This window comes from Colobus angolensis, unplaced genomic scaffold (genome assembly GCF_000951035.1).
Source record: "Colobus angolensis palliatus isolate OR3802 unplaced genomic scaffold, Cang.pa_1.0 Scaffold92, whole genome shotgun sequence".
In the NCBI taxonomy this organism is placed as follows: Eukaryota; Metazoa; Chordata; class Mammalia; order Primates; family Cercopithecidae; genus Colobus; species Colobus angolensis.
Genome location: NW_012123154.1, coordinates 1642547 through 1652991, shown reverse-complemented (window position 1 = coordinate 1652991; position 10445 = coordinate 1642547). Strand labels below are relative to the sequence as shown.

At 41.8% G+C, this 10445-nt stretch overlaps 1 protein-coding gene across 1 annotated transcript in view; it reads right to left on the bottom strand.

Moving 5' to 3' along the window:
* Positions 1-3639: 3639 nt before the first annotated feature.
* Positions 3640-10445, bottom strand: part of LOC105504443 (putative RNA exonuclease NEF-sp) — a 44819-nt gene continuing 38013 nt past the window's right edge. The window contains exons 16-20 of the mRNA XM_011931876.1: positions 9271-9363; positions 8447-8663; positions 8054-8241; positions 6952-7070; positions 3640-3910 (exon numbers count right to left, since the gene is read on the bottom strand). Coding sequence (XP_011787266.1) covers positions 3835-3910; positions 6952-7070; positions 8054-8241; positions 8447-8663; positions 9271-9363 — 693 coding nt within the window. The 3' untranslated portion in view covers positions 3640-3834. The remainder of the gene's footprint in view (positions 3911-6951; positions 7071-8053; positions 8242-8446; positions 8664-9270; positions 9364-10445) is intronic.

The window sequence follows — 10445 nt, the reverse complement described above, 5'->3', positions numbered from 1 at the left end:
ATCCTTCTAGCTCTCAGTTTTGACGTAGGTCAAAAAGGGTTAGTCTGCCTGATAAGATTAGGGAGCTTGCCTAACCTCTCCATTTCCTTTCCTTTATGCCAACTTCTGAGGATGCCCTGTCTTAAAAATACAAGGCTCCTACCTGAGTTTAATCTTCTGTCCAGTGTTCTGACCCTTATCCCATCTCTTGACTCAGGGGTGCTGAAAAAGTCCTGGTGGAATGTAGCAGCACCAGTGCAGTCAGCAGCAAAGCATCTTAACTACAGTGTTTTGTAATCCATGCTGATGGGTACTCTGGGCCCTGTGCTTATCTGGCGTGGTGCTGCTAAAACTGCTAGTACATTATAGAGCTATACAGTAGTGTGGTACTACTACATGACAAGACAGCAGAAAACATGAATACTGGCCCTAGTATACACGTGGACTTATATGATAAAGGAGCCTCGTCCTTTATTGGGTAAGTAAAGCTAGATAATTGGGTAAAATTATCTAAATATTTGGGAGTAAGTTATTACATGCCAAAATAAATTCCAAGAAAAATAAGGCTATGAAGTGTAGACATTAAATCATTAGAAATATATAAACTTGTCATTGGATCCAGAGATCAGTCAGGGCTTTCTAAGCATAAAAGCAAATAGAAGAAATCACAAAAGACTAAACATAAAATGATGTACCTTAAAAAGCAAACTAAAATTTTGTAATAGTTTATAAATGGACACTATAGTGAATCCATAAGGTGCTCTTAATTCAGTATGGAAAAGGACCTGGCTTCCCAACAGAAAAATGGCAAAGGATATGAACAACTCACTTAGGAAAAATAATTTACCAAAAAGCTTCTGGGGAAAAAAGCAGGATGCTAATCTAAAGGGTATTCAAATAAGTAGAATTAAATATACAATGAAAAACTTATATTGGCAAAAATTTGAAGCAAATCTATGCTAGTAAACAGTAAAAGCCTTTCTGGAGTTAAAAGCATGTGAGATTTCTTCCTAAAACATCTCCAAGGATGTATGTGCAAGGATATCACCGGCAGCATCATTTGGAAACAAACAACTTCAACGTCAACAAAAGGGACTGCTTTAGAAATTATGGCACACATCAATGCTAGAATATTATACTCTGCTTTTGAATAATAGAATTTCTATCATCATGGAAAAAGTTGATCGATTATAAAATATTGGCAGTCATTGACCATTGATGGTGGGATCAGTTGTGATTTAAATTTTTCTGTATTTTTCAAATTTTCATTAATAGGTTTCCTTTATAATAGGGGAGAGGTTATTTACAGAAAGGGGGGCAAAAGGAAATGAACAACCCCACTATGGGCAAGGAGACCAGAAAATGGGAGTAATGTGTTCAAAGCCTAAACCATGAGTTCTGTAAAAGCCCTTGGAGTTGCTTTTCCCCCATAAGAAGCTGCTTCTCCAGCAGCTGCCTTGGCAGCTCTGCACTGGCTGCCTAGAAGGGTGTGGGAGGAAAAATGCACAAACGCACTTATGAATGGAATGTGTGTTTTGCAAGAGGCCAAGTTGGCAGCTTTGGCTTCCAAAAGGTGGAGCATCAGGCGAAAGAACAGAGTGTGCAGACTGAAGTCTCAGAGGCCTTGTAGTGCAGGCCCATCTCTGCAGAGTTCTGGAGTTGGATCCCTGGGGAAACCTCCAGCCCTACCCTTTCTCCTAAGAAAAAGATGGCCTTGGCTATTCTTGGGAGCAAGTGGAGTGCTCTTGGTACAGGGAGATGATCCTTAGTAAAATAGTATGTCATTTATTCAGCACTCGATCTTGACTTTTCCTAGTTTAATCCTCATAAGCTTATGAAGTACTAATTTCCCCCATTTTAAAGGTGAGGAAACAGGCCCAGAGAGGGAAAATAATTCACACATAGTGCATTACTGTGTCATTTTCCACAAATGTCTCAGTAATCAAAAGTAGTTATTTCCTCATTTTATACAGCTGTGGAAATAGCCTCAAATGAGGTTAAGTAACTTGCCCCAAAATACTCAGGTGTGTGTGCGAGGTGAAGCTCCAACCCAGGCCTGTTCATATTTAAGGCAGGCACTTAATTTGTCTCTCAAGACTTCAGCCTCAAGAGGTAAACAGCAGCTAAGCTCTCACAGCTTTGGAGCTCAGCTGGGCAGGAAGGAACCCAGCAATACTTGTCAGTTTCAAGTTCTCAGGGCCTTGCAGCAGAAGTTGGCAGTTCACCTAGGGAACTTTCCTCCTGATGAAGGGACTTGAATCAAGTTGCAGTGACTGACCCCAAGTCAAGCTCTTCAGTTCTGGTTCCATATAGGATCTTACAGAAGCTACATTTAAACTTTCATATAGGACCAGATCTTATATGAAGCTACATTTACAGGAAACACTGCTCCAACTGCCCAACCCTAAGAGTTAATTTTAAGTAGAATTATCTTTTTCTTCTTTTCTTCTCCTGACAGCAGCTGTTAAGAATTATTTTCCAATTGTAAAAGCAATGTATGTTGAATGTTTAAAAAGAAAATCGAGTCTACAACAGAAAAGCATTTGTTAAAACCTAATTTGTCAATGCCACTAGCCATAGATAAATACTGTTAACATTTTGGCGTATAGCCTTGCAGGTTTTGTTAGAAGCCTATGTATAACTTTGTATATTTTCTTCTACAAAAGTGGACTCAAACTACATGCTATTCTGTATCCCTCCAGACTTCATACAACAAATAATATACAGTACTGTGAAATCTGTAATCCTCTGGGATACATACCATTATTCCAGACACAGAAATGTTAAGTAATTTATTCAAGTTCACACAGCTAATGATTTAAAAAGCTGGGATTCAAAGTCAAGCATTCTGGATCTAGAGGTCTACTGCCTCTTCTTGAAGATCTCTTTCACTGAAGATTTTATTTACTCACACACACACACACACACACTTTAGAACTGGCTACCTAGAACTCCATTGTAATAACCCTGTGATATCTCCTTCATTACATGTTTTTGTGTAACGATCCTAGTACGCTAGGACAATGCTATAGAATTACAGGGTCTCAGTGTATGGAGCAATTTATGAGGTTTTTGGGTACGATACATACTGTATGCCAGGTTCATCTTTTCTGGAGGGCAGTTAATATCTCTACTAGTTTTGGAATTGGGTGCCTATGCCCCATGTCCTTTCCAACACAGATTGTTACCAGTTTGAGAGTTGATTAAAACGGCTTTTACTGAATTTCAAGTTTCCAGTTCCTAGGGGGAGAGATGGTGTGATGGAGGCACCTACTGGTGAAGGGTGGCACTGCAGTCATGTTCTGAAGGGAAGGATTCCTAAACGTGGAATGGAAGGGGTTTCCAGGGCTGCTTAAAAAAACTAAAAGAATCTTCCACTCCACTGCCTGGTGGACTTGCCAGATTTTTCAGTTCAGCCTATCATTGCCCTTCAATTTTATAAGAGCTGTCAATAAGAAAAAAGTTTAAAGAAATTTGCTTCACAGACATTACAACTTTGACAAATTGCCTAATTGGCTGGTTTTCTGCAGAGAAGGAGTCCTCTTGGTTTCCTTATCAGAATATACCATGTAATAGGGGTGCTATATGGAGTGAGTACCTGCTACCACGCCTATGCACATAAACTCAATGACACAAAGAAACAATCTGTGGACACCCCCATACTATGCTTGAACTTTAGGCATTTATTGAAAACTTACACATGCCATATAAACAAATTAAACTCTTTTAGCTGCTACACCAAGTTTCCACAAAAGCTGTCTGCTGGTTGGAGAGACTACAGCCTGACCACATTCTTTGCCATTGCCTACAAGGGGTAAGAAATGGCACATGAAAACATGGCAGGCCGACTCATGATCACAGGCCTGCGATGGTGCTTTCTTCTTCCTCTTTTATTCCCATCAGTCCTAGGCCAGAGAGTGAACCATGAGTGCTGCAATAAATGAGAAACAAAGGTAGGTTTTTATCCATAAGGTTGAATGAATGGTTATAAATGCCTAGTTAGAGAAGATGTTTTTCCAAGTACGTGTGTGTGTGCCATGGGGCAAGGGCAGGAAGGTTTATGGAAAGCTGCCTGCTGAAGATAGTTTAATGGAAAAAGCACTGATGAGTCTCAGAGGTCTAGATTCAAATCCTGCCTTTACCAATTAGGAGATATGAGGCATATCTATAAAACTATGAAATACGTACTACCTCACAGGGATTTTGGTGAAGACTATCGGCAATAGCAAACATACACTGAGCACTTACTACATGCTAAGAATTGTTCTAAACACTTGTCTCATTTCATCCTCAAAACAGCTCACTGATGTAGGTACAAGTGTTATCCTCATTTAAAAAATAAGCTCATAGACATTATATGACTTGCTCAAGTCACACTGTTAAGTGACAGAACCAGGATATCAATAATAGCAATCTGTCATTAGAGCCCTTACAAGTTGCTGTTAAAGTGTCTTAGTCTTTGTTCATTCCATACTTTTGTAGCACCTGCTAGGTGCTGGGGGCTGTTTAAAAAACGTTACAAAACATTAACTTATTTAATAATGTTTGTTGTAAAAAACCTGGCATGGTGCTTTGAATTTAGGAGCCATTCAATACTTGTTAATTCCCTGCCACCTTGTAATTCATATTCATGAAACTGGGTTAGAGTTGAGGAGCTCTCTGAGGCAAAGCAGGTAGAAATGAGGAAAGACAAACACAGAATCTGTCTCCACCTGATGTCTGAACTTAAACATTCAAACACTAGACTTTTGTGTATGGAGAACTAGAGCTTTGAGGGCAGGAGAGTTGCTTTGGAGTCAGGCACACCATCAGGGTACAAGTCCTGACTATGCACTTACTAGCTGTGTGACCCTAGGAAAATTGCTTAATCTTGAGACTTTTTCTCCACTTGTTAAATAAAGATTCTAACAACCTCAACCAAAAATGCATATAAAGGCATTTAGCACAGTACCTGGGTTTGATAAATTACTGTTGTTTTCAATATTAATTTAAGAAGCTACCAAAAATGTAAGGATTAAGAGCTGCATCAAGACCCCAGCCTAAGGAAACCTTCTATTGTTTTTTCTATTCCTTTTTCCCAATGTTTCCCAAGAGTATCTGCTGCCATCACGGACAGAGCTGCACAAACAAGGCCCAGAGAAGTCAGTCACACAGCAAGCTTCTACAGCTTGGGGAAATGCATGCTACTGCTGCTGAGTTTGATCAGTATGTCCACAGAAATCAGAATGTGACTTTTAAAGGATAGGAGTAGTTTAGGTTCTTCACCACAGGATTTGCTGCTTCCAGAGGGGCTTAATTCTCCTAACTTGTCAAACTTATCTTAGGATCTTTGTCTCAGTTACAACTTAAGTGTTTTTGCTCCCTGACCCCAGCACTTCCTCTTCTGGCTTCACCCTCTGTGGAACATCCAGGAAGAACAATGATTTGGGCTACTCTTGACTTAGTTTACCTAAACAATGGTGGACTGCAATTTAAGTATTCTACGTGGGAACATGAAAACCCAGTCCACCTACCACCATAACACTGCCCCTGAGGAGCTACCTAAGGACAAGTCTGTCTGTTCCCCAGAGCCCACATCTTAACCAAAAAGCTTTTACTGGCAACTTGTGGTCACTTTTTACCCTGTTCCTATTAGCTTACCCACAAGACTGTTTAAAGTATGTTGGTCGAAGATGTTTTTTTCCCCCTCAATGTAAACACCTAATACTTGTTTCCGCTTTTCAGAGAAAGCAGTTCTTCCAACCTACCCAGTAGGTAGACCATCTCCCTAACGGCCCCCAGATGCATGTTACAATCGCTTTATGCTAGGTAATGAATTTCTGATCCAGCTTCAAGGCCAGAGGTATTCATGCTCTGTCAACTCCTAGAATGTCAGAATTTTTTTTTTTTTTTTTTGAGACAAGAGTCTCAGTCTGTAGCCCAAGCTGGAGTGCAGTGGTGCAATTTCAGCTCACTGCAACCTCTGCCTCCTGGGTTCAAGTGATTCTCGTGTCTCAGCCTCCCAAGTAGTTGGGATCACAGGCCCACAACACCAAGCCTGGCGGTTTTTTGTTTTGTTTTGTTTTTTGGTAGAGACGGGGTCTTGTCATGTTGCCTAGTCTGGTCTTGAACTCCTGAGCTCAAGTGATCTGCTCGCCTTGGCCTCCCAAAGTGCTAGGATTATAGGCATGAGCCACTGTACCTAGCCGGATGTCAGAATCTCAAGGAACTTGTTAAAATTAACACAATCCAAGGTATTCAGACTGTTCAAAAAAGCTACCATCTTTCCCTCCCTCCCCCAATATACACTCATTCATTTAGCTGCCCACTCACTCATTCCAAAACTGCCCGTCTCTGTGCTTTAAGATTTAATATTGGTTTTTCTTTAAAGAAAGGGTTTACAATTAAAAGGGTTTGAAAATCAATTGATTTATTCCAAATCCCTCATGTTACTGAAAGGAAATTGAGATCTATAGCGGGGAAGTAGCTTGGCCACTTGTCAGAGGAGATAGGTGATAAAGCTGGAACTAGACTCAGAGTCCTGCTCCAGTATTCCTCAGGCTTAGAATCAGCAAACCAGGCCCTGTTATCTCTTAAAACAGAGGTGTCAATGGCGAAAAAGGTACAGAAGGCAGGAACACATTCCTCATATGCGGGGCGGTTACACCTAAGCCTAGGGCTTGTTCTGAGACTTTACTTTTTTTACTCAAGTGGGGTTAGCAGCTACTTCTTTCTCCAGAGAGGAGTAAGAAGGACATAAGACCCCTGGTTTTAACTGGGGATAAGTTATCTCCCCGAGGGACCAATATATGTAGTTATACAAGTACATGTGAAATGGGAATACAATGCCTATCTTTTAGAACTGTGAAAATTAAAGAGGTGATTCATGTAAGTCCTCATTATAGACCTAAACATCAGCAAAAGGCTTTTTCTCTAAGAACAGCTGAAATCCAGGGGACAGAGTCCTGAAGGGATACCCTTTCCAGTCCATACCTCTTGGTTCCTGGTAGCAGGATGAGGCAGAGAGTGCCTGGGCACAAGCTGCTGTAGAGCTTTCCAATCTTCCGGCCCCAGCGCCAGGCTGCTATCTTTGGGTGGTCCAGTTTCACAGTCTGGGATCAAAGCCACGTGTCAATACTCAGCCAGAACACTCTCTCGTTACCTATGGAAGGGCTGCAACACTCTTCCTCCGGGTCTAAGGCTATGGGATTCCAGTCAAGGTTCCAGACAAATCCCTTGTCTAACACTGGAGCCCACACTGCAGGTTCTCTGCTGACCCAGCATCCCCAGGCCTCCAAGTTGGTTTAGGACTTCCTCAGGGGAGGATGGCTACTATCCTTTCCTCCAGATGGGTCTTCTAAGACCCCAAGCTAGGGGAGCCACATTGCTGATGAGGGGTCTAGTCTGGCTTCTGCCATTAAGTGTCTTTGTGACCTTGGGCAAGTGCCTTACCAACTCTAGCCCCTACATTTCATCTGCTAAGTGTGAGAGATTAGACTAAGACAGGGTTTCCCAAGCTTCAGCCGTTCACCTTCTACCTCCACTCTTCTGCTTGTATATCCCTCTAACATTTTTCCATAAAGTGAGTTAATTTCTTCCTTAGCCTTGTCTAACTAGTACCATTCACAAAATCATAGTCTCAATGTAGTTGTTGTATACTTTAACAAGTATTAGCAAAACAAGTCCATTCAGATGTCTTAGCTATAATAAAAAGACAAATCCATAATCATAAAAGTGAAAACAACAAAAAAAAGACCCTCTATGACAACCACAATTTATCTTGTGTATGTACCACACTTTGGGAAACCCTAGACTAGATCCCTGAATAATTATCCAGCTCTCTGACTTCCTGCCTTGGTCCCTCAAAGTCCCTTGGAGATCTGGAAGACTAAAAACCTAAGTTTAGCAGGTATGGAGGGGGCAAAAATATGAGAGATCTGGGAGAAAAGGAGATGTGGCCAGGAATGGAGGAAGCTGGAGAGTGAAATAAGACTGAGAGCCAGGGTAGAAAAAAAAAAAAAAAAAGATTAAAGGATTAAGTGTCACTGAGTAGGACTCTCCTGACATCTTCTCCAAGAAACCTTCACTCACTCACCTGCAAGGCCTCCTGTTCAAAGGGGGGAGGTACAACACGAAGTCCTGCGGGCCTTCTTGATTCAGGTGGTAAGCCTCTGAGCCAGGCATGAAGGTGCCTGGGGGTTAGAGCATGCCTGCCTTTCAGCTTCCAGTCCTTGCCTGTGAGAATGTTGAGGGCACGCTGGGCACTGCCAAAACTTTTGAATTCTGAAAGCAAGAACCCCCACCTTGTTATTAAGGGCCAAAAAAGTTGATCCCATCCAAGCTGCCTGGCCAGGGCCATAGGAGAAGAACAGAATCAGGAACTGCTGCCCTGGTCCAGCCCAGGAGGTGAATCTTCCCTTCTCTGACCTCATGTTATTACCATCCCCAGTTTCCTTCCCCAAAGCTACATTCGACAGCATGGACTTACTTAGGAAACAGTATTTTTTCTGCTTTCCATTTTTAAGATCTTTAGGCAAGATCACAGCTTCCAGGCCAAGAAAGAGGCGGGGCTCCTGCAACAGCTGTTCTTTGAAGGTTTCACTCACTCCAAACAGATATATAGAGCCTTGGTTTTCAGAATCTCCTTCCAGCTCATTCACGAGGGTCTCACAATCAAGCGTGAGCTCTGTCACAGGCCTCTGCACCTAACCAAGGAAAGTTGATGTTAGTGGTAGAAAATCAATTTAATCCTCAGGCCTGTTGGATACTAGCAAGTTTTTACCATTACTAATAACTTCATTTTTCAGTTTCCTAAACTTTTTCAGTTTTTTTCCTTTTCTGTAAAAGGAAACTAAAGATAACTGCCTCACAGAATTATGTTAGAGACTTAATTGATAAATACATACATATTTTCATGTAAACATATTCTCTTCAGTTTCCTGCCTCCCACCCTTAATGAAATTCTGTTCATGGGCACAAGAAACTTCAAAATACCATCATTTGATTTCCCTGAAAGGTGAAGAAAAGGGCAACCACAAAGAACCAACCAGAATAAACCATTGGGGACTTAAGTAGTAATAAAGAATGCAAGGAAGCCCCAAATCTATCACAGGATGATTTCTGACACAAATGAAAGCTGTTATATCTTCAGTCACTGCCAGCAGGAGAATGTCAGACTTGGCTGAAGACTTTCCATAACAAAGTCTTGTGCCTGGGCCTCTTGAGGGTGTTTGCTACATGTCCTGGGGCACTATACATACAGGCTGTGGTAGGCTAGACCCGAGCAAAGGGAGCTTTCTCTTGTCACCCTACCTTGATGCAGGTACCATCTACCAGAATACCATCCAAGGACTCTATGGCCAGCTGGGCTGCTTCTAGGACTTCATACTGTATACAGAGATGAGGCTGCAGAAAGACCAAGATTTCCTCACCATTGCTTTCCAGCTCAAACTGCTAAAGAAGAGGCTGGGGAAAAGGATTCAAACTACAGTGGCCAAAGCCACCAGAATGGATGCCTTTGCTGTGCTGGGCTACACAGGTATTGATTGTAAACTGTCAACTTTAAATGGGATCATTAAAGTTCAGGAACTAGCTTTCAGACAATAACTAACTTTTGTCACTTAAAATGCAACTACCCAACAGGCTTTTCTTTTTTTTTTTTTTTTTGTTGAGACGGAGTCTCGCTCTATCACCCAGGCTGGAGTGTAGTGGCCGGATCTCAGCTCACTGCAAGCTCCGCCTCCCGGGTTCCTGCCATTCTCCTGCCTCAGCCTCCTGAGTAGCTGGGACTACAGGCGCCGCCACCTCGCCCGGCTAGATTTTTGTAATTTTTTTTAGTAGAGACGGGGTTTCACCGTGTTCGCCAGGATGGTCTCGATCTCCTGACCTCGTGATCCGCCCGTCTCAGCCTCCCAAAGTGCTGGGATTACAGGCTTGAGCCACCGCGCCCGGCCCCAACAGGCTTTTCATAATATTTATTATGCATCACTAAAGTCATCACTGCAAGTCACGGGCAGAGATTCCCATTTGTCTGTCTTTTAGCTTAACTTTATAAGCTTGGGAAGGATAAGTTCTTCCACTGGATAGACTACATCTTCAAATGGTCTGCTTTTCTGTTTGGTAACTCGGAGTAAGTAAATCTTTGTGATTATCTGAGCCACAGCATCAATATGGAGATAAAAGCCTTCCCATGGGAAAGTTTCATGACACTGGATTTGGCAAGGGTTTCTTGAATATGACATCAAAGGCAGGCAACAAAATTAAAAATAGACAAATTAGACTTCATAAAAATTAAAACCTTTTGTATGTCAAAGGACACTAACAGCAGTGTCAAAAAGCAACCCACAGAATGGAGAAATAGTTGCAATCACCTATCTAATAAAAGATTAATATCCAGAATGTACAGAGAACTCTTACAATTCAACAATAAAAAACCCAAACAACCTGATTTAAAAATGGGCAAACACTGCAGAGTCGCTGGAACTGAA